The following is a 24,720-nucleotide window of genomic DNA, read 5'->3' on the forward strand; positions in this document are numbered from 1 at the left end:
GGCGCGGGCCGGGCGCCCCTCTTGGAGCCGGGTCTCAGCCAATGGGAGCCCGAGGAGCCGGGATGATGAGGTGCGGGCTGCAGCCGGGCCAATCAGGCGCCCGGCGCGGCCGGGGGAGGAGAAGGGAGGAGAGGCCGGGGGCGATGGAGACGCAGATACTTCAACAGAGGTTTCCCACCTAGGAACGCGAGGGCGCTTCCGCCGCTCAGGCACACCTCTGACTCTGCGCTGCAGGAAGGCCCCCAGCTCCTCTCGCCACCTCTCCCACTGCTCCCCGCAAAGCAGCGGGGAAGCTGCGCGAGTGCCCACCACTGCCAGCCTTCTTTTAATGTTGCGCGCAAACAGAAAGAGGGCGAGAGACAACTTGGTGCTGGGCCACTGACCTCCGGCCTTGCCGGCCTCTGGGGAGCAAAGGGCAAAGGAGGAGCGATTGGGGCTGGGAGACTCCATGCAGGGGTCATGGACAGAGCGGCGCTCCTCGGACTGGCCCGCCTGTGCGCGCTGTGGGCAGCCCTGCTCGCGCTGTTCCCCTACGGAGCCCAAGGAAACTGGATGTGAGTATGGGGGATTCAGGGCGCATCGGGTATGTGGCAAAAGGGATAGTCCAACCCCAGGGAACTTCCAACCGAAGCTGGGGGGAGGAGATGGGGACCCCTAAGGCGGGTGACCTAACCTTCGGGAGAACATCTGGAATGGGTGGGGGAGGGCGAAGGAGAGGCTTACGCTAGGGGCGGCCGTGTCTCTCTCACAGGTGGTTGGGCATCGCCTCCTTCGGGGTTCCGGAGAAGCTGGGCTGCGCCAACTTGCCGCTGAACAGCCGCCAGAAGGAGCTGTGCAAGAGGAAACCGTACCTGCTGCCCAGCATCCGCGAAGGCGCGCGGCTGGGCATCCAGGAGTGCAGGAACCAGTTCAGACACGAGAGATGGAACTGCATGGTTGCCACCTCCGCGGCCGCCGCGGCCCCCTTCGGCACCAGCCCTCTCTTTGGCTACGAGCTGAGCAGCGGTGAGTCCCGGGACCCTCGGGGGTGGCGGCGGACGGAAGGCGACAACTCCTCCGCCATAAATAGTGCTTACGTGGTCCTGTAGTTCTCTAATCCCGCAGGAAGACCTTTAATTTACGCGAACTGGGAGCGACCGAGGCCAGACCTGGGGTGCAGGTGCGGGCCGGAGGGAACGACGCCCCAGGTCCACAGCTGGGCGCTTGAGGCTGGAACTCTTCTTCCTTCCGGCGGCGCCCCTCTGGAGTTAGAGGAAAACTCTGACTCTCCTGCCCCCGCCGACACCCTCGGACCCGGTAGAGCCCCCCTACGTGGGTGACCAGCTGGAGAAACATGATGTCTGCAGCGGGGAATGCGGCCGCCGCATCTGCTTTGATTTAACCAGCTCCGCTGCGCACCGAGCCCTGGACAAGCGGCTAATTGCCGCGAAGCCCACACTTGTTGGCTCCTCCTAGCCTTGAGTTGACGGAAAAATGACGACTGTCAAGCCACGGTCCCCGACGCCCCAGCGTGCAAACCTGGACTTTGGCGCTCTCCTGGGCGCTCGGGTCTCTCCCTCTGACCTCCTCGGCGCACTCCCGCCGCCCGGGAGGCTGCGCTCGCGCGAAGTTCCACGTCCACGCGCGCAGTCGCTTGGGAAGGATAAGGATACCGGGAGCCAGGACTGTTCCAGGAATATCAGCAGAGTCAAAGAATTTTAGGACGGGGGAGCTGAGGACGCTTTGTCGTTTCTCACGTTCGTTTCCGTTCTCCCTCCACCTTCGACCCTCCTCCGCAGGGTCCCTGCAAACACCACCAGCCAGAGTATCCATTTCTCCCGCTGCGTTTTGGCCAACACCCCCTTACAAAGGAGCCCTGACCCCTTGTAGAGGAAAAAAAAAGAAAGAAAGAAAGAAAAAGACTTACTCTTTACAGTTGCCGAAATGCAGAGGCATCAGCTGTTGAAAAAGTTTATTGGACAACGGGCGGGAAACAGTTTCTACTCCAACCTCAACACCAGGATACAAAAGAAGTCGCCTGCTGAGTCTTTTCTAGTCTATTTTATCAATGGTTTAATGGAACTTCAATTTTCAAAGATTTCAGCTCAAGCTGTACTGCAGATGTGCTAGATACATCTTTTTCAATATTCAATACTTTTTCATGTCAATTTTTTTTAAGCTGGTGACGTTTCAATTATCTTACCTTTCCTTTAAGAGTAAGAGGATTAACTAGTACTATCTAAACTGTTTAACTACTTCATATTATTAGTTTTTACTGTGAAAGTAGACTGCACCCTTTAATCTGATTGCTTTTGTCTTAATTTTAATTTTCATTCTGACATATTATTTACATAAACGAAAATCACACTAAATCTTCAGCTTGTGTTTTGTGAGAACACATTTTAAATTTACAAAGAAAAGCAAGTAATCTAGTTTCCTGAGGCGTTGTATTATCACAAGACAGTATCCTTGTGAAGAATTTTAAATTCAACATGCACTGTGGAGCTACTACTTTTCTATCAAGTACCGAACTAGGTGCTGACATACGTTTCAAATTTTTCAAATAAACACATGATTTTAAAGTATGAGGACAACGTGTAACACACAATATATAACAATCCTCTTAAGTGGGATACTGAAAATTAATGTTGCTTTCTAAAAGATTAAGCTAACAGGAAATCTTCCTTTCAAATATGTACTCATTAAAGCGCCCATTGCAAACAATTCAAAAATTGCTTGTCTGGTGAAGATGATGACGAGGAGGCTTTGTTCTGAACCCAGAGTGGTATGGCTGACTAATTGAGAGATTTATATTTTTTCTAGGCACCAAGGAGACAGCCTTTATTTATGCTGTGATGGCTGCAGGCCTGGTGCATTCTGTGACCAGGTCATGCAGCGCAGGCAACATGACGGAGTGTTCCTGCGACACCACATTGCAGAATGGCGGCTCTGCGAGTGAAGGCTGGCACTGGGGGGGCTGCTCTGATGATGTCCAGTACGGCATGTGGTTCAGCAGAAAGTTCCTAGATTTTCCCATCAGAAACACCACAGGAAAAGAAAACAAAGTACTGCTAGCCATGAATCTACATAACAATGAAGCTGGAAGGCAGGTACGTATTAGAGAATGCGCAATAAAAATCCAGTCCCTTGCACTCTGGGAGGCTGAGGTGGGTGGGTGGGTTGCTTGCGCTCCGAGTTCAAAACCAGCCTGAGCAACAGGGAGACTCTTGTCTCTATTAAAATTAGGAAAACTAGCTGGGCTTTGTGGCCGGCGCCTATCCTTTCAGCTACTTAGGAAGGCTGAGGCAAGAGGAACTCTTGAGCCCAAGAGTTTGAGGTTGCTGTAAGCCATAAGGCCAGGACACTCTACCCAGGTGACAGGCACTCTGTCAAAAAAAAAAAAAAAAATCCAGTGTCTTTGGGTAAATAGAGCTAGGATTACAGTTCTGGATAAATCTGTACAAAAAGCTGAAAAATAAAACAGTGGCAGCCCTCAAGGGGGACACCAAATGTTAATGTTGCTTGTTCAAAGACTGAAGGAATAGAGAAACTTTCCTTCCAAACATGTGCTCATTAAAGCATCCTTTGTAAGCAATTGACAAATTGCCCGTCTGGTAGAAGGATCAATGGAAGGCTTTTTCAGAACAAATATACATGTATATATGTGTATGTATACATATTTGCCTATGTCTGTGTTCATATTTGTATGAATACATATAATATACATGTATATATTCCTTCACGTGTATACTACTAACCACATGGGTTTATTTTAGGTTCTCCATCTTATGTGAGTTTAATCTTGTTATTCAATATGTGTGAGGTTGTATGCCTTTTATGCCTAATACATTAGTTATAAAATAATAGATGTACAAATGCTTGTTGAGTGACTTGGTTCCACCCTCTTAGCTGGTTAGTGGTAGAATCAGAAAAGGATCTACAATATTTGCCTTTCTGATGCGAATGAATCCAATTTCATTTCCCCAAATTTGATTTTTATATATGTTTTAATTAGAAATGGCTCCAAAACATGTTGTCAGTTTTATCCTTATTTTCCTAAGCAAATATTCTTAGTGAATATATAACCTTTAACTGATATTTTCTTGTCAGGCAAAGTTTTTCTTAAGGCAAATAGCATTTTATCTTAAAGCAATGTAGGCTCATTTTAAAAATTCTTCAAATACAGGAAAGCGTAAAAAAGTTATATGGTATTTTAAAATATATATTAAAAATTGAAGGAGACAAATTTAATAAATCACCACCTAATTAACTTCTTTTATAAATTATGATTTTTTACATTAGATTTTCTTAAAATGGACTATACTCGGAGCTTAAACTTTTATGTATTTACATTAATGAATATTGACATAGTAAAGTTTGAGTTGTGCAATATAGTTGATTTAGTTGGCAGTTCATAGTGACTTTCCTAAAGGAAGTGAAAAAATTTCTTAAATATATATTTTCTACATTGTAATTAATTTTTCAGGACAGGAATATCAGCACATGCGTATTTTTGTAAATATCTAATGACCTACACAGGTCCCAAAGTAATCATTGCAATCTGCCACATTCTTCTAAAATAAATTAAAACAAGTTGTAGTACCTCTTAGGAATATTTAAACTTACTATATGCTGCATTTGTTTTACATTTTTGGAAAGTGAATAACTAAAACCCATTTAGCATAGTTTCAAGTTTCAGCCAGTTTTCTTTCCTTAACCACCGTGATTTAAACCATTAAACAAGAAAACTCAGTAAATATATCACCATAAGACTTCAGACTCAAATTTGAACTTTCAATTCAAAATAGCAAAATAGAAAATAAGAAAGTTGATAGATAGCTAGGCATGCTTTTTACATTATTGTTTAGGAAATTTTAAAAGTTATTTTATCTAACTAAAATAACTCTCGCCTAACAACATAGCTGCATACATCTCTCTTGCCCCTAAGTTTACACTTAAATAAAGAATTAGATATTGCTTCAATTTAAGTGTAATTCAATAAAGGAATTTTTATTATTTCTAACATAATATAAAAGAGGTTAAATGTAATGAATCTAAGTACTTTAAAATTCTAAAGTTAAACTAGAAAATAACATGAACAGAAGTCAAATTAATATGTGTATAATTTAAAAACAAGAAAACAATGAAATGAATGTCTGTTATAAACATAGACTTTAAATCTTCCTTAACCATAATTTAAGTAATTTAGTAAAGATTTAAAAAATTGTAACTAGATAAAAACTTTCACTAGAAGATCAAAACTCAGAAACATTCATGTTATGATTAATTCTCTTAAATTCATCTCTGAACTTATAAAAAGCCCTCCAGCCTTCTAAAATGTATTTTTTATTAGTGACATTAGGCAACTATTTAGTTTTATTTCATTGTATATAATTTTAAAAGTAAGTACTAATATTTATCTCTGTTTAACTGTTAATGTTAATCTTAAACTATTATTTATAGTACGATTTTATTAAAAACAGCCCAGTTATCAGCACCAATTTTGACCTTCTGGGCAAAAACTAATTCCCTGCCATTATCTGTATTTTTGCTGTTATTTGAACTAGGCAGAAATAATCAACCTATGCATACATATACATTTTGTGTGAATTTCAGAGTTTTCTCTACAGGATTTTTTCCTTCACATTATTATAGATAAAATCTTGAAATATTATAAAATATTTACCTGGTTATTTTGAAGGTACTATGCTGGTGTTTTTGTTGGTCTTTTCTCATGAAGTACTATAATTCAAAACATTATTGTATTTTTCTTTCTGTCAGTGGCAAAAACAAACAAACCAAAAAAAAAAAAAAAAAAACCCACCACGAACAAAAACAACAGGTTTCTAGTTTATTCTCTAACATGAAAGAGGAATCAACTCAATTTTCACTATTGGCAATTAGGATTTTAATCTAACAGACATATTCTTCTGAGTAAAATCAAGGTCTGTATTCAATTGAGTTAATTTTCTTAGTCTCAGAAGCCCTAACTCAAAATGTAGGAAAGTGTTCAGAGAAATGTGGGTGCTGGCGCTTAGTAGTACTGTGAGCAGAATAGATGATTTTCTAACCACTGACCTTAAATACTCTGATTCCCACTTGGTTTCTGACACTATTCCTAAAGTTATGACTCCAAGAATAATGTTGCCGAATGATGATTGGTGAGCAGAACGATGTGATGTCTTCTAGGGGCAGAACTTCTGGGAATAATGTGACTTGGAATATTTATGGGTATTTCTTTTGGTGTGCTTAAAAATATTTCCATTCTTCCCATGCCCACCTCATAAACTTTTAAGTTTCCCTACCCCATAATTTGTTTTATGATGAGTAACTCAACAAAGCGGGAAGGGCCGAATCCCAAATTTTCATTGACCTGTTCCAAGAATATTCATAAGTAGTTGAACAACACAGAAATGTTTTGCTTTTCAACAGGTTCAAATATAGTTTTGGACAGAAAGGGACAAAAATGGGTCAAAGGAACAGGAATCTTACATACACACCCATCCAACCTCATGTTGCAATTTTTATAAAAACTTAGATCATCTGATGCTTGGCAAAATGGAGTGTTAGTCACAAAATATTCCATAACAATTTTCTGGCCATTTTTATAAAATCTGGATAAAGTAATGCACTGGAAAGCAATCACCATCCACCACATTACTCTGAGTCAAAATTGTGGGACCAATCACTTCTCAAACACTGTTTATGTTTACATTAAGCATTAAAGATGCATCTTACCTATTACGCTACATTAAAAATTTATCAAACCAAAACTTACCCAAGGAGCCCAGTTGATTAATTGCTGCCCTCCTAATTGCTCTTCCATAGTTTAAAAATATTCCACCAAAATGTGCACATCTGTTTGCAATAGTTAACAAAACATTCCTCTGTTAATATCGTTATAAACCTTAACAACTCAAGTAGAGTAGAGAAGGGAACTTTCTTATAACCACACAGCACTCATTCTGTTTCTGTTCTCTTAGCAGAAAATAACGGTGCTATCACTGCCGCTCAGAATGGGAATTTAGCAGTAAGTAAGAATGCTAGCAGAAAAGTTCCCAGATATACTTTTTCCCCCAGAGTGTTCGTGTAATTTCCTCAAATATACTTGCATTTTCCACTATTATTTTTCTCTCTACTACTAAAATTATCCTGCTGCACAGAAAGCCCTTACACCTTACATCAACTTTCCTTGCGTAAGTCAAATGTCTTAACTATACTTTTCTTTCCGTAAAATTGGAATCATTAGTAAGTACTTGTTCATTAACTGCTTATTAAGTGCAAGAAATGTCTTGTTTTAAAAGTAAATCGAGTAAAATATTTACAAAAATGTGCTCTGAGAGGCACTAAGTTCTATAAAGTTAAATGTGCGTGTGTGTGTGTGAGAGTGCGTGTGCGTGCGTGTGTGCGTGTGTGTGTGTGTGTCTGCTCTTGAACTCTGTGCTGCATCAGATTTTCCGGGTGATGATATCCCGCTGATATATTCTAATTCCGATTTGTCCGGTTTATTCCTTTGGAGTATTATAGGGGAATGAGTATTTAAATTGCACGTCAAATTATTGGAATTCTCCTCCTTGAAGTTCATTTCTCTTTCTATCCTAGAATATATGTATGCAATAGGGGTATAGACATATATGTCTGTGTGTATATATATTTTTCCAAAGCAGAAAATTAATATACAGAATAATATACAAAAAAATGTTTAGCCATTCTAAGAAAGGAAAAAGCTGCATTAAATTTGTAATATTCAACATATACTGATAACAAAAGGTAAACACAGGTCACATTGATCACCTTTTGTAATTGCAGAAGTCAAATGTGACTTGAGTATTACCAGTTTGGGCAGTTTTTTTTGTTTTTTTTTTTCCTTAAAATGATTTACATCTTTTTGGCACCCTCTGTATATCATACATATCATGGAAATATTATTTCTTTTCTCATACTTATTGTTAGGTACATGTAATTCAAAGCTAGTGAAACTCAAAAATGCCATCACTGAAAAATTATCAATTCCAGATATTTAAAAAGGGCTAGTTTTTTAGGGTAGGAAAATCTCCCCCGAATTCCAGTGCCAATTCAGCAGGTGCTATAAATGAATGTGAAAGTCAGTCTCTTTATCCTTCAAACCTGCGAAGCAGTGTGTCAGTTTGTGGGGTAACACTGTTGTGGGCCAGGATAAGTGTAAGGAACTGGAGGGGAACTTAGCGGGCTCAAAGCGTCATCATACCATTGACCTCTCAGCAGTGGTTCTTTTGTTTTTATCACTTTTTCCCTGTTACCAACAGAGGATGAGTTAAAACTGTTCAGGTGAGCTGGTCTTGGTGTATTTGGTGAACATCTCCTCTGTCCTACATTTTATGCAAATTTTCAGTACTTTACATGATATCTGAACTACTTAAGAAAAGAGAAAGTCAGATCCTCATTCATGATCCAGAGGGAGGGGCAGCTTTACATCATCACTATGTGAGATTTTGAGTATGTCAATCAGCTTTAAACACACGAACATGCATTGGTAGGTTTTTGGCATTCTTTGAACAATTTGTTGTGTTATTATCTGGTACTGATTGAGCTCCTTTTTAATCATGTCCATAGGGCATTTAAAATATGAACAAAGATAGGCAGATTGGATTAATTTGAACATTTATTTGCCTGGAGAATTGAGGTTTACTTTTTGTTTTGGAATTGAGGTCTTTATGAATATCAAATGCCATAAATTTAACCAAATAAGCCAGTGTGGCATACTTTATAAATTTTTCTCATATTATCAAAGAGTATTTTTTGCCCTGAGTTAAGGAAAAAATAGATGCATGTATTAGGTTGTCAGCTTTGTGAATTCAAAAAAGAGCGTATGTTCATATATTTCTGTAAAGGACAGAATTTAAATATTGTACTGTTTATTATTTTAAACACTACTAAAAATTATCAAACATTATACAAATCAACACCATATGCTCTCATTTAAGGTTGCGAATATTAGTAATTGTTTTATATATATTGTCTCTCTCGATCGTCTAGAAAATATTGTTAATTTGTTTAAAAACTTAACATTCTGCAAACACATCAGGTTTGTTTACAAAATAGCTACATATAGATTCTTGTCATTTAATAGTCTTAATAAGAACTGTAACTGGAATTTCAACTGTGAGGATTTCCCCTTTCTTGGTGAGATGACACACATAATTTCCATGTTACTGAATGGATGGATCCACTTTTTATTTTACCCAGCATGTTGACAACACATCAGCCTGCAGCTAGCCCCAGCGATTTATTAATCTGCTCTGCCATCGTCTGGGGATTGAAGGAAGCTATGCTAGCCAGCCTGGTATGTAAGAGATTAGAGCCCTAAAGCTTTTGAAATCTCAATAATGTTTTGGTACCATTAACCATTAGCCCCACTGGAATTCTTTTTTTTTTTTTTTTTGAGACAGAGTCTCACTCTGTTGCCCTGGATAGAGTGTCATGGCGTCAGCCTAGCTCACAGCAATTTCAAACTTGGGCTCAAGCAGTCCTCTTGCCTTGGCCTCTGGAGTCACTGGGACTTCAGGTGGCTAATTTTTCTACTTTTTTGGTAGAGAAGGGGTCTCCCTCTGACTCAAACTGGTCTCAAAATCCTGAGCTCAAGCCATCCTCCTGCTTCAGACTCCCAGAGTATGAAAATTATGATTGTAAGTGACTGTGTCCAGTCCTTGCTGGAAATTTTTATCTGAACTTTTACTTTACCTTTCTTTGTGTGGAAACAAGTAACATTTATTTTGACCTTAGTATCTTAAAACAAGTGAGCTATTAATAATAGATGTATATATATAATCTTATTTAATTCTTCAGCCTTTTCAAACTGAACTCAGCCCTTAGAATTGAAAAATTGCATAAACATTTCCCCTATTTTCTATGCTAGGATAGTGCTACTGATTTACCAAGGATAGGGCATATGATATGAATTAAGTTTCTAGAAAAAAGGGTAAGAATTTGCTGGAAACAGAAATCTGGGCGGGGGTGGAAGGGTTCCACCTGTGGCCTAAGGGCCACAAATGGGTTATGTGAGGACATTTTTGCTTACCTTGATGGCAGATATCACATAGACCTTTTTTTTTTTGCTCATCAGCTTTCGTTAGTGTTTTTGTATTTAATGTGTGGCAACTTTTAAGACAACTTTTTCCAAAGTGGTGCAGAGAAGCCAAACCATTGCACCTCCTTGCATGGTAGACTCCTTTCCTTTTGACCAACTAAACTTTTTCATGTGGCCTGTAACCAGGGGATAGCATGCCCCAGTACTCTCCACATGAATGGAACTGACTTTTACTGTGATCCAACCAGAGAACCCTCAATTGAATCAATAGGTCTCATCTATTCATGTGCGTTAAAATCATCTGAAGAGTTTTTCCTGGACTCCACCTCAACTAATGAAATAAAACATCAGGGATTTAAGCATTAGTTATTTTCAAAGTTCTGTAGATGTTTCTGTGCATTATGAGAGTTGAAGGTAACTGCTTGCAGTGCTCCTTAAATTTTAATGTGCATAAGTCGCCTGGGAATCTTGTTAAAATGCAGCTTTTGATTCTGGAGGTGCAGAGTGGAGCCCAAGACTCTGCATTTCTCAGGAGAGATGCTGGTGTTGCTGATCCATGAGACATACTCATGGATTGAGTAACAAGGAATTTGAATGGTATTAGGAACACGCAGGCATGCATGAGCATCCTCCCACACCCAGAAGTAGATAGGGGATCAGAAATGAAAGTGATTTCCCTTCTTATCTCAGCTAATCTCTGATAACAATATTAGCCTGGTCTAAGACTTTAAATACAACTTGGAAAGGTTTGCTGTACAGGGTCGAGACATCTGAACAGAACATTTGAGATAAAAACCAAAGGACAAAACATTTGAACCCTAAACAATCTTAAAGCTCTTTTATGTTCAAAACCATCATTTTTGTTCAGCAGGAAACAGGCCCAGAGAGTTAAGTGATTAGATTAACTGTGCTGCTATTGTTGAATGAAACACTTGATGAATGAAGGGTGTCTGAACACAGTGACTGTTGGTTTCAGGCTGTGGCCAAGTTGATGTCAGTGGACTGTCGCTGCCATGGAGTGTCTGGCTCCTGTGCTGTGAAAACATGCTGGAAAACCATGTCTTCTTTTGAAAAGATTGGCCATTTGTTGAAGGATAAATATGAGAACAGTATCCAGATATCAGACAGAATAAAGAGGAAAATGCGCAGGAGAGAAAAAGATCAGAGGAAGATACCGATCCACAAGGATGACCTGCTTTATGTTAATAAGTCTCCCAACTATTGTGTGGAGGACAAGAAACTGGGGATCCCAGGGACACAAGGCAGAGAATGCAACCGTACGTCAGAAGGTGCAGATGGCTGCAATCTCCTCTGCTGTGGCCGAGGCTACAACACCCACGTGGTCAGGCACGTGGAGAGGTGTGAGTGTAAGTTTATATGGTGCTGCTATGTTCGTTGCAGGAGGTGTGAGAGCATGACTGATGTCCACACTTGCAAGTAACCACTCCGTCCAGTCTGCAGGATTCCTCGGCATCATACAATGACAGTGCAGCCCAGAGGGTCTCTTTCCCTGTGCAGGGCTAGTAAAGTTGACTCCTTTATAAGAAACCCAGGTCCTTGGTCTTCTTTGAAAATGTCCTTTACACAATCAACACATCCACCATGTGGATTTTTTTGGGGGGTTCTAAACTTCAGCAGGTTTGTATTCATCTTTTGGTAGTTTAGTATCTAATCTGTTTATGAAGCCAGAAAGAAAAGGAAAGACTCCTAATGCCAGGATAACTGGTCCATACTCAGGGTAAGATCCTGGAATATGGAACTCAGTTATGGAACTCAATAATGGAGGGTGATTAATAGTTACTTTTAAGAGACACTTTTGATAGCAACAAAGGGCAGTAAATAAGAATTTCATTTATCCTCTCAGTATTTCAAATGAAGAAATCATACTAAGTGTGCATAGATGTTGAAAAGTTAATGTAAGCCGTGGTGCTTACACTTTCGTGCACTTCAAAAGAACAGGAATTAAAAAGAACCTACACAAGTGATAGAATAGCACTAAAAAGTATTGGACATATTTAGTGACAAACAAAGAATCAAAATGTAAAAGGTATAATTCATGATTTGGATTTTAAGTGCCTTTTAACCAGGAAAATCTAGAAGAACCTGCATAAGATAAAGAGTAATCTTTGAATTTGGGGTTCATACTTGTATCACAAACCAGTATCCACTGTTAAAAATCCAGTTTCGGGATACTGGGGAAGGCAGTGATCCTAAAAACATGTAGGAAAAGTAGAGGTACAAATATAAAGGGCTCTTATACATTGTAAATAAAAATGCCCTTTAAATGTATAAAGACAGTATTTTGTACAGTATTTTGTTTAAAAATTTGTGTTTTGTAAATACGGTATCTAAGTTATATGATATATATTAAAGTTAAGACATTTATTGCCAATGCCCAAGTGCTAAAAAATAAGGTAAAGCTTCTGTTTCTTTTTATATGTGTACTATCAACTCTGACTTTTTAACACTGAAAAGAAGTTAACTGAGCAGCTAGCCATATGGATGTGTATTTCCTGCTAAAATGAGTTTTGTATGTAATAGATTAAATATGTTACAAAATATTGAGAAATGTGTTATCTCAGTGGTCAGATTAATTGAATTCTCTTTTCACATTAGTGATGCTTAACTTGTAAAGTTATTGTAATAAGTTATATAGTAAAAGTCTTAACTGGAAAAAGTCTAAATCAGAATAATGATCAATTTGTGACTTTGTTGCCCGGAATATTTATTCTGTCGTTGTATGTAATGCATTTCTATTGGAATGTTGAATGGTCTTTTTTGTTTTAATATTAATGCATGTATATTCATCATATTTTATAATATTTCTGTTGAAAATAACAGGGCTTATTTAAGGTAATATTTTAATGTAAATCCTTAAGTTTTTTATGAATTGTCAAACATTTCAGTATTATATAGAAAAACAGATTTTCTAAGTTCAGAGTGTACAAAGAGAGAATATTCATATTCTTATTAAGATAAAGAAATGTTTCCTTGCCCCACAGGTCTCATTCTATTTCCTTTTAATTTTATTTATCAAGACAGAGCAACAATTTGGGGGGGGGAAGCAAATGCATGGGTAATGTCTCAGGTCTGATATTAAAATCAAGGCTAAAAATCCCACTGTGAGCCTTAACATTTAACAAAGTCATTACTTACTAATTAAGAGAATCAGAAATAAATAAACAGTAAACAAATACAGTGTTTATTCAAGAGTGATTTTCCATTCTTTAACATCCATTGAATAGAATAACTCAAAAAATAGACATTTATTTTCATGACTGTTTTTGCAAAGTAAATTGCTTTTATGTTCATTAAACCTAAGTACACTTTAATAAAACAAGAAGGAAGGCTGTAGTTCCCATTAACGACCAAAGTCTTTTAGTAACTAGAAAACTTTTTATAATTCCCTAACAACTGACCATCCTGCAGCCTCTAACTCCCAAGCTGCTTGGGGAGATCTTCTTATTTTTCTCTTCTTTGGCATCACCATGGAAGCCAACCTTGGGTTTCTCACCTGTCTTACTGGCTGACCGCCCGGACATGGCCCATGTCCTGCTCACTCTTGGTCATGGTAGAGGTAGCACCGTGGTGTTCCTGGGACCCCAAAGGTCCCTATCCAGTCTAGGCTTCTTTGCCTGCATTAGTTGGGACTGTTTATGTTGCAAGGACAGTAATGGAAAACCCAGACTGGTTTTAAACATTAAAGGACATGCATTGACTCAGTAATTGAAACTCTAGATTTGTGACTGGTTCAGGGGCAGCTTGATCTGTAAGTTCACACCATTTTCCCTGGGCTCAGGTCTCTCCATCTCGTTAGGCTAGATTCTGGCTTTGCCTTCTACTTTCTGAGCTCGGCAGGGTGCTACGCCCACTCTCCAAACTCTCCCACCCGCAGCAGGTACAGGCCTCTGCTTTTCTGACCAACCTGGCTGCTACATTTCCAGAGCTCTCATGCTCCTACCACTCATTGCTAATGAAAGGGAGAGGTCTCAACCTGAGTAAAGAGATATTTTCTCCTGGTTGCTCACATAGAACAGAGGGGAAACTTCTCTTTCCCTGAAGGTCTAGCAGAAGTGATCTGAGTGTCACTGGCTCTGATTGGTTAAATGTGCTCCTCTCTGGACCAATCCCAATGACCACTGGGGGTTGGGGTGGGTGAAAGGCACACTGAGCCTTCTCCAGGCTATGACAGCCCCCAGCTAGAACTGGCCGTAGGGTTCACTTCAATTAAAACTCTGCAGCTGGAGAATAGAGAGAGGGCGGTTTCCCTAAAGGAAAGCCAGGGTGTTACGTTACCAGTAAAAGGAACCTGGCTGCTGGGCAGCAACACCATTAGATGTCCCAGTTCTAGTGAGTTGTAGGAGACAGCTTCTAGCCCCACATAGGGCTCACACCCTGACAAACCAAGCACAAAGCACTGTGGATTAGTATGAGGTACGAAGTGCTTTGATTTGTTTAAATTCCCTTCATAATGTTAAAAAGGAAGGGGAGGGGATGTGCTGTAGTGTGTTATTTTTCAATTTAAGAGTTCATCTTCTTTGTAAATTTGGGACTGCCTAATAATGGAAGCAAGGTAAGAAGCCATGATTCATCCTGAAATGAAATCAAGAAAAACATATTAAGTAGCACTAACTGTAACATCTGGAAAAGGAAGTTGACTGAGGCATTTTTCTGATAATAGTACTTTACACAACGTTAGCAAAATGTTCGTTCTTCTGAATATAAACAACTGCATTATTTTCTTGTTCACAATTTGGATGATAGGGACTATATATTATTATAGTATTGTATTTTAAGGGACTATAATAGTTATATTTAAAAATGACAATAAAATTACAATTATACACGTTAGATGCTATGACCTTATATATTTTTGCAGCTTTGAAAATATGACATTCACAGTAAATATTTTAGAAACACAATATAGTTTTCTGAAGTACTGTTAATACTGATATGACCTTTGTTTTTACTTAGTTTAAAATGTGGAAGCAGAAAAGGTCCTCGTCAAAATATTTAATTAAAGGCAATTTGGTGAGTTGCAGATACTTGATGCATCGCCTTTGGGATACATGATCAGCAAAGGTGATGCGTGAAGTATTAAACTATTTGGAAGCAGATAGTTACCTAGAGCACTATGATCTATTTGGCTGAGTTGAGGTAAGAAAAAGATCCAAATTATAGCTCCAGAAACCATGACTACTCCTTAAGATAAGCCTTGCGTAAGGAAAGTTGGCTGAGATGCCTCAGTTCTTCTTTCTTTTTTTTTTTTTTTTTTTTTCATTTGAGTTCACTATAGACCAGATGTAATAAGTCATAACAATTCTTGGAGCAGGATGATGACGTTATGGGGCACAGCATGAAAGGGGACATAATTGTGTACCAGGGAGGGACTCATTTCCTTTGAAAGAAAAAACATATTAGCAAACAGAGAGCTCTTAGTTTATACTAGTGATTGGACTAAGTAAATTATATATAAATGAAATTTTATGTTTATATAGATGAATATACATTAATTGTTTAAATATGTTTTATGTAAATTATATATAAATGAAATTTTATGTTTCTATAGATGTATATACATTAAATGTTTTAATATGTCTTAAATGTTATACATTTAAATGTTAAAATGTTAATTCCTAACAATACTTAAAATGTTAATTCCTAACAATAACCTCATAAGGTAGGTACCCTCCTTGTAGCCCTCATTTTACAGATACGGAAACTGAGCGCACTAACAGTAAGTTGAGTAACCAGCCCAAGGACACACAGGATCTGTACCCTTAGCCAACATATTGTTACTGTTTTCTCACAGTATCAAAATTGTCAGTAGACTGCATTTACAATACACCATTTACAGAATCTGGAAAATTTGAAAATACAAGAAAAATTATAGGGTATTCCTTCACAGTTTAGTTATATAAACATGGTTGGGGAGCAGGGAGTGAAGTGATGGGAGCACTGAGATATCAGAATTTATTATGAAATATAAGCTCAGAGTGATTTTAGATCGCCATGGGCTAACAGTTGGATCATACAGGAACTTAACAATCATTCCAAAAGAAAATGACGAGAAGTAAAGATTGCGCTAAATTAGTGTGACATAAAACACATCCTTTTTATTGTTGCACGTACAGCCAATTGTTACATAAGGTGTTATTTTAAACTCATGGATAAAAATTGCCATTTGTTATGGTTTACATTCACATCCAAAGAAAATCCACTAGAGGTGATTTGAACCAGATTAAAACCTTTAAAACAAAATCATGCTAGCAAAGGCAGCTTCTCCCAAGGGGTCATGAAGAGAGTGTAGAGTACGATGTGAGGCCCAAGTCAACGCAAACTAATGTTTCATGTGTGACTTTTTAATCTGGAGAATAAGTGAAAGCATGTGATTGGCGTGTGAAGAAAACTGGAAAGGCAGAGAGTGGTGGATAAGGCTGCCCGTTTCCCTCTCAAATGGCTGTTCAGAACCCTCGGGGTGACTCAGCTCCACAGAGGCCAAGAGGCCTTCCCTTCACCTTTTATTGATAACTAAACCACCATGGTCCTGGACAACCTCTACCCACCCCCTGTCTGGCCAAGAAAGAAGGCCAGCCCTTATTGCCCCTAATTACTCTGGTAAAGAAGTATCCTCAAATTTAACAGTGCGTTTAACACTTCAAACTCTTTAAGAACCAAGAAAGGGTGTCAATCTACAAAATGAAAATCAATAATTACCTACTTATTCCTAGTCCATGATCCTTTGATCCTTACTTTTCCTTCGTCCTAGCCACTGTCATTGTTTCATCTCAAACTCTCTGCCAAACAGCTAATTCCAGTTCCTTACAGGACTCCATGCAAGGCAAAATAAGAAAACTGGAGAAGTGAATGGGATGAACCCTCTACTGTGTTCTCTCCTTAACGGGTACAGGATAAACTTACAGCTGAAAGATACATTCCACTACTTGGTGAGACTTTCTTTCCTTCGCCAGCTTGAACATGTTCTTCTTTCTCCAAATGCTCAATTTATCATTTCTTGAGAAACTATACTTCACAATGTGTTGACTAAATATAGGATCAACAATCACAAAATTCCAGATGTGACAACTCCTGTAACTGTGCCCATATCCAAAACACCCAGGGCTTTAGAACCACAGAGAACCTACTCTAGAGTTCTATTTACAGAATAGAATTTTTTTTTTTTTTATTAGAGACAGAGTCTTACTTTATTGCCCTCAGTGGAGTGCTGTGGCGTCACAGCTCACAGCAACTTCCAACTCCTGGGCTTAGGCAATCTCTTGCCTAAGCCTCCCAAGTAGCTGGAATTACAGGCACCTACCACAACGTCTGGCTATTTTTTGTTGCAGTTTGGCTGGGGCTGGGTTCAACCCACCACCCTCAGTATATGGGGCCAGTGCCCTACCCACTGAGCCACAGGCGCCAGCCCCAGAATAGAATTTTAACACTGCCTTGTTACAGTATTAACAGTTCCTCAAGAATTGAATTTCACCTCATAGGAGTCTAGGGATGAGCTCATTTACTTAAAGTAAATCTCAAGTCCCCTCCCTAAAGCAGAACAGAAAGCCATTTAGGGCAGGCTTAGAGCAAGCCCAGCTCTTATGCCTCACACCTAATAACATTCTGGCTGATGGACCTTTCCCTGCCCTGGCAATCAGCTCTCAGGGACTGCTGCCTTCTCCACTAACTGAACATATTTCTAAGCATAGCCTCAGTATTATATGTTTTTAAATCTCTCCTCTGCTCAAAGCTCGGAGACACAGAAAAGTCATTCTCCTAAAGCTAAAGAGATTTCAAAGCTGAAATTTAAAGTAATTTAAAAGGTTTCCATGTTAATATAAACACTTGTAATAGATAAAATAACATGAAAAATTAACAAGCTGTGGTATATGTATACCATGGAATACTATTCAGTTATTAAAAAAAATGGAGACTTTACATCCTTCGTATTAACCTGGATGGAAGTGGAAGACATTATTCTTAGTAAAGCATCACAAGAATGGAGAAGCATGAATCCTATGTACTCAATCTTGATATGAGGACAATTAATGACAATTAAGTTTTTTTGGGGGGGGAAGCAGAAAGAGGGATGGAGGGAGGAGGGTGGGGCCTTAGTGTGTGTCACACTTTATGGGGGCAAGACATGATTGCAAGAGGGACTTTACCTAACAATTGCAATCAGTGTAACTGGCTTATTGTACCCTCAATGAATCCCCAACAATAAAAAAAATATATATATATAACAAAAAAAAAAAAAACATGAAAAATTAACATGAAGTTTTACGATAACTTTGAAGGCTCACACTAGGCTCCCAGCTAAAACCCAAAATTCCCAGGGGTGAGCATGACTCTCCTTTGCTTTGATAGATATACTTACAGAAAATGGGAATTCTGTTCAACAGATAAGATTTCCAAACTGGCCTTTTTATTCCACCGGTGATAGAGAAGGCTGAGAAGTCTGTGGCCCCTGAACTGAGTCTGTCCTGTGCAGCAGGGGTGCCAGCTGTGCCCCACCCTGATCGCAGTCCCAACCATCCCCCCAGCAACAGAAATGGGTCATTAGGAGCAGGGATCAGGGTCTATCCATCAATTGGCTGCTCCTACAGGAAGGAGTCAGCCAAGGCTCCCAAGCCTCTTTGGCTGAAGCCACATACTTCCCCCTAGAGGCCAGGCCAGGAAGTGGAACTATCATGGGATCCCAGCTGCCTGGAGATAACATGAAAGCTTGAGTTCTGTGTCTAGAGTTTGGTATTGATGTGTAATGACTGAAAGGGTGGGGAGGATGTGTACATGAAAGTCTGAGGCTTGAAGTCAACGAGAACCTCAGGTGGGTGAATAGCTGTATCCTTTCTCCTGACCTTAACGCTCAGGTTACTTAATGGTCCCTTTTGGCTTGGTAAAATGGAATAAGAAAGCTGGAGAGGCTGACTGGTTAACGCTTCTCTTGGGCTAAAATGTTACTAGCCTGCAAGATGCGTGGTTAATAATAACAGCAATGGTAGCAGTTGCCTTTAGTGAGTACTTTGCACCAGGCACGTTGGTAGGCACCACAAAACATGTTAGTACTATCCCTATTTAACAGGTAAGGAAATTGGCTTTTTCAAGATCCTTAAATACTTAACAGTAGAACAGAGTGGAATACGCAGGCAAGTCCTTACTCTTACAGCACACCACACTGTCTCCATACTACAGAATTCTCTCCACTTTAAAGTTTTAGACCCCTTTTCTTTTTGGCCATGAAGGGAAACAAATATAGGCTGATCATATGAGATGTTACAGGGTTGCAGGGTCATAAACTAATCTTCCCTGATAAAAGAGAGTATCTTTTATCAGTGTAGTCTCAATTTGTTCAATGTTCACTGTATTCCTGCGATAAACATAATGCAGAGCTGAACAATGTGTTTAGTAATGGCAAGGGTTTCTGTGAACGAGCTGTCATGTCTTCCCCATGCTAAGTTTGCTTAGCCCATCAGACATGCACAAGAGAAACAGCTCTTCCATCTTTAACCTAAGGACTGGCCTGATCCCTTTCCTTTCTGATCACCCACAGAAGAGACATCTAAGTGTTGAAGCTGTTTCCTCCATTGTAGCTTCTGGGCGCTGTGGCTCATGCCTGTAATCCTAGCACTCTGGGAGGCCGAGGCAGGTGGATTGTTTAAGCTCAGGAGTTGGAGACCAGCCTGAGTGAGAGTGGGACCTTGTCTCTAAAAATAGCCAGGTATTGTGGTGGGCACCTGTAGTTCCAGCTACTTGGTTGGGTGAGGTAAGAGAATCACTTGAGCCCAAGAGTTTGATGTTGCTGTGAGCTATGATGCCACAGCACTCTACCAAGGTTGACAAAGTGAAACTCTGTCAAAAAAAAAAAAATATAGCTGCCCTGAAGTTGTCTGCCCCTCACTGGCCTGCATAAAGATTCTGATGGCCAAAGAAGCCCTTAGGATTACCTAGGGGTCTTTCACCATGCTGCTTACACTACCCCATGACGCTCCCTTCATGCTGCCAAGAAACTGACATGGCCTGGCCAGGTCTGATTGCTTTTTACTCAGTCTAACTCTTGGTGACTGAAACCTCAAAAAAGGGAGTTGCAATAAGGAGCAAGCAATAACCATAGAAACTAGTTAAGTGGAGGGAGCTTTGAGGGAAATGGAAATTAACTCGCTATTGACATGTGACAATCAAAAATCAATGGACTAGTAGAAAAATCAACCTGAAGAGACATAGGCAAAGAATCCTTCTGAGGGTGCTTTAGAGAAAGTTGAAGCCTGTTACTTTATTCTACAGCTCTAGATTTACATGAATTTTTTTTGCTATCGGAGACGATGAAATAATTGAAGAGGCTAGGTGGAAAATCTCTGTGATCAACACAAACAATTTTTCCCTTTTGAATTAATTTGGAAAAGTATTCCAAATGACTTTCCACTTTTAACTGTTCACAGCCCCTATCACATCTCATGCTTTCATTTGAAAGGAAGGGGGGTTGTCAACCAAACTGAAGAAATTATATCTTTTATTTTGCTTAAATTATTTATAATTACTTAAGTTTTTAAAGTATAAAATTCAATACAGGCTAAGTGGATTGAGTTTTATCCATCATAAAATGTTAAATATTAACTGATGCATTCAAAAACAAGCATAATACAGAAAGAACAATGATAAACATCACTTTAATCAAATTAAAGTCAGAAATATAAAGCCTGGCTCAATTTTTCTTTCATTTTCCAAATATCACTTATTTTCCTACTTTCTTTGCTCGATTTTAACACTCATGTTATAATATACTTGTTCTGGGAAAGCAGCTGTGATTACAAGAATATGCATCTATAAGCCCTTAAGCACCATTTAAAATACTAAAATGTCAATGTTAGTCTCTGATTTTAATAAAGAAAATTCTTGACATTGAATGACTACTGTTTCCCTTACAGTGCTAATTTTAAAAAGATGTTAAAATAAAATGTAGTAAAATTATTGCTTCCAAAGTTAAGTTGGCACAATGGGTACAAGACAGAATTGAGACAAAAGCAAATTGCACCAGTTACATAACCAATCCTTATCCCTTCTCTTGACATTTTATACAACTATATAAGCCTTCCTTTTATAGCCTTTATAATAAAAGGAATGTTCTGCCATCTAGACACTTAAATTCTATACATGTTAAGATACATCTAACATGGATGTAACTGTATTTAACCACAGCAATGATTTAATAACTTGGTTCAATTTTTTATAAGTTAGGCAGTATAATAAATGTTTGAAAAACCTTAATGTGCAGGTCTGTGGTATATTATACATTCCTAGATAATACAAAAAAATTCACAATGTAAAACAAAGTGTGTTTATTTTCATTATTAAAAAAAAAGCAACATTTCACAATCCCTGGAACTGTAAAATAGCTATTCTTTCAGTTTACAGGATCAAGGGAAGCATTTTAAATGTCAAAATATACACAATGAACAGTGAATTAGAATATAAGCACCAAAATCCAAAAAGTTTACAAAACTTGTTTAAACATACAAGGTGCATTTACTCAGGAATTACATTCAATTTGAGGGAAGAAACAGTACCCCAAGATTCATTAATATTTAAGAAATAGCTGTTTCACAGAAAATTAAGAAATACTGCTTTTATGTTTTTTTATATAACCCTTCTAAATTTTAGGTTCGAAACTGAAGTGCTGCCTTATATTATGAAGGGCAGCTTGATCATTCAATTTGTTTATGTTCCAGTTTAAGATACTGACTGTACAACAGGTATATAATGCCCTAAAAAAATTAAAAGAAAATCAGTTATTTAGTGAACATCTATAGTTCACAAAAAAGTTAGATCTCCTATATTTTTATATAGAATTGGGTATAAAGTTATTTTGGGTCTAATAAAATTGTGTTTTGAATGTTTTAAGCTTACCCAGTAAGTAGGGGTTTTCTAAATATGCCATTATAACTTCAGGCAATAATTCCTATTATGAGGTTAGACAAATTAAATACAGAATTAACCTGGTTTACTAATCAAAATTATTGTGATATTAAAGCATGCCTTTTTCCAAACTACTTGGTCGATGCTAATAACAAACAAGGAAAACGTATTGCTCTAAATATACTGACTTAGCTGTCCTGAATGATCTAATTAGGCTGGGGAGGAGCCTTCGCCTGGTTCTCCAGATCTGTGTAGTTGCCACCTCCAGCCTTACTGTAGCTTATACAAAATCAAGTTATTCACACTGCTAATACAAAATCCAGCAAGCTAGCCGTGGTTTTAAATGTTATCTACCTTTACACATTTACTCTTTACTGTGTACATTTAAAAAATAATTTTGTTGTGCTTTTCACATCTGATACAAGTTTTCATATTAAATATTTTATTTCTTCATTTCTTGGGAAGGAAAGATGAAAGACTATGAAAAGGGGTACATTAGGAGAGTCAGACTGTAAAGTAACATCACTCACACAACTAGCCAAATCCTTTTTAATTTAAAAGATATTGTCATCACAAGACAACATATGTATGCATAAAAAAAGGAGTCTTTTCCCTAAAATCCATATTATTCCATGATAGATTTTTCACAGCAACCAGAACATATATCACAATTTGTTCAGTTATCCACTGGGTATGCTTTTAGAAATGAATTACGTTATCATTGCAGTCTAAGCAATGTACCTTTAGGGAAATGTGCTTAGAAATGATTCACTGTCTGCTGGCTATGATGCTATTTACAATGCTATCTATTTATGTTAGCAATAAATAACCCAGATATCAAGAGACAAAGCTCATGCACACACCGGGATGGCTGCATGCTCTTAAAATATTTACAGGTAGTTGCTTCTCTCTCACTCTCCAGCAGTGAAAGTGCGTTTTCTCCATTAGTCTTGCTTCTGAGGGATGCAGCCCTCCATCTCCACAACTTCGGGCCATCCTTCGTATTTGTTTGTGTCCTTATTGTTCTTTATGTGCTATTGGAACACAGTAAGAGTACACAGGTTAGAAAAACCTTTGTGACTGCTGATTTGCAATAACGTACTTTACTCACTCTCACTTAAGTAACACTCATGTCAACGAAGAGTTCATATAAATTACTGCTCAATGCTCAAGATATTAAATGAGTGATCCTCACAGTCTGTCACATATATTGCAGACCTTCACATAACAGCTGAAGGAACGAAACAATGCAGAAGTTTTTTAAAGGATTGTTTGTTACTCAAAAAGCAAGCTGACATTCTATCAAGTTCTAAAGTATTGTCGAACAACTGATTCTAATATCCAGAGTGCAAAGAGTAAAATCCTTAGTAAATAATGCTTCCTAAAGGGTTTACGATAAAACAACCCTATTTCAATGCAATGTAACGTAGGAGAAAAAAATTTCCATGCAGAATTTTTAAGTTTCGGAGTTTAAAAAGTATGATGGCTATTTCAAATAACTGATTACCAAGAATTTATGACAAATCTGTGAATAAAATGAGTATCTGCCTCATATAATTTTCAAATAACTGGTATGAGAGTTTGTAACATAAGGCTTCACACAATTTGTTTTTGTTACTTATGAGAATCTAAGACACTAACCTGTTCGAAAGGGCTTTTTGTCTTAATGCCCTTCCCACCACAGAACACCCAGTTGTCTCTAAAACCAAGATTAGTAATAGATGTACTCCCCAAGTCAGCAATGAGCCGCCGAGCCTCGTCATTGAGTCTTTAGGAGGGAGAGAAGGAATACAACAAAAATAAACAAAAGGCACTGACTTTTATGTAACTGATCCACCTAGGACGTTTAACATATACATAAGAACATGTCAGCTTCAGAGAATATTTTAGGGGAGAAAAAAAGGAAATTTTTTCATAGAGGAACATTCCTACTATTTGAATTTTTTTAGAACAAAAGACATTAAATCCAGCAATTAAAGTTTATTCTATTAGAAAGTACCTTTTGGATGTCTTTATTTAATAGCAATATTTCACTTTAATTATGTTAAGTACACCCATCAAGTAAATAAGGAATACTGTAGTTAGTAGATGCCTACTCAGGCTAACTCACGGTCATAAGCAACCAATATCTTTATAGAATGAATCATCATTTTGAATTTCCACTAAATCATTTGTAAATAACATATGAGCAGAATAAAGGTAAATGCTGACAGAAATCTGCATTTTTCTAACACTGTTTCTAACATTTACAAGAAAATGACTTTGAGGGTGGCGCCTGTGGCTCAAGGAGTAGGGCACCGGTCCCATATGCCGGAGGTAGCGGGTTCAAAGCCAGCCCCGGCCAAAAACCACAAAAAAAAAAGAAAAAAGAAAAAAAGAAAATGACTTTGAAAATAGGGATATAAATTGCATTTCAGGGATAACTCCCCAGTGATTACTTTAAAAATGAAAATATTACCCATATAGCAGTTAAATATCTTCCACAACCATTTTTATGCTAGAGCGAGACTCCCTGAAGTTATCGCCTAAGCCCTGTTTTCTAGTTTCTAGATGCTGTTAGGATGCCATGGATCCAGAAGACTGTCAAATTCCATTCATAGTTTATCCAAAGGTTTTATTTCCAGGTTACTTTCTTAGAAGCTCACGTTTGCATCATCAGCACTAGCAGATGAGTTTTGCTGCTGTAATAAGAATAAACAGTACTAAGATGCAGAGGGCAGGCAGTCAGCTCACTGCCAGCTAAGTGGACTACCTTCTACAGAGAGGCT

The 24,720-nt window shown here is 38.4% G+C and overlaps 2 protein-coding genes across 2 annotated transcripts in view; one reads left to right on the forward strand and one right to left on the reverse strand.

Moving 5' to 3' along the window:
* Positions 1–200: 200 nt before the first annotated feature.
* WNT16 (Wnt family member 16) lies at positions 201–13,230 on the forward strand. The gene is made up of 4 exons (XM_053608587.1): positions 201–554; positions 752–1,005; positions 2,803–3,089; positions 11,022–13,230. The coding sequence occupies exons 1-4, from the start codon at positions 460–462 to the stop codon at positions 11,484–11,486; spliced, it is 1,101 nt and encodes a 366-aa protein (XP_053464562.1). The 5' UTR covers positions 201–459; the 3' UTR covers positions 11,487–13,230.
* Positions 13,231–21,360: 8,130 nt separating this feature from the next.
* The window catches only part of FAM3C (FAM3 metabolism regulating signaling molecule C), a 46,999-nt gene continuing 43,639 nt past the window's right edge, over positions 21,361–24,720 (reverse strand). The window contains exons 9-10 of the mRNA XM_053609347.1: positions 23,594–23,720; positions 21,361–22,986 (exon numbers count right to left, since the gene is read on the reverse strand). Of these exons, the coding sequence (XP_053465322.1) occupies positions 22,897–22,986; positions 23,594–23,720 (217 nt within the window). The 3' untranslated portion in view covers positions 21,361–22,896. The remainder of the gene's footprint in view (positions 22,987–23,593; positions 23,721–24,720) is intronic.

Source organism: Nycticebus coucang, chromosome 11 (assembly GCF_027406575.1).
Source record: "Nycticebus coucang isolate mNycCou1 chromosome 11, mNycCou1.pri, whole genome shotgun sequence".
NCBI classification, from domain to species: domain Eukaryota; kingdom Metazoa; phylum Chordata; class Mammalia; order Primates; family Lorisidae; genus Nycticebus; species Nycticebus coucang.

Excerpts from the sequence above, each read along its gene's own strand:
- WNT16 (XM_053608587.1), top strand. The coding sequence starts at position 460 with ATGGACAGAGCGGCGCTCCTCGGACTGGCCCGCCTGTGCGCGCTGTGG. Across the intron at positions 1,006-2,802 it reads TGGCTACGAGCTGAGCAGCG|GCACCAAGGAGACAGCCTTT; the intron begins GTGAGTCCCGGG and ends TATTTTTTCTAG. Across the intron at positions 3,090-11,021 it reads ACAATGAAGCTGGAAGGCAG|GCTGTGGCCAAGTTGATGTC; the intron begins GTACGTATTAGA and ends TGTTGGTTTCAG.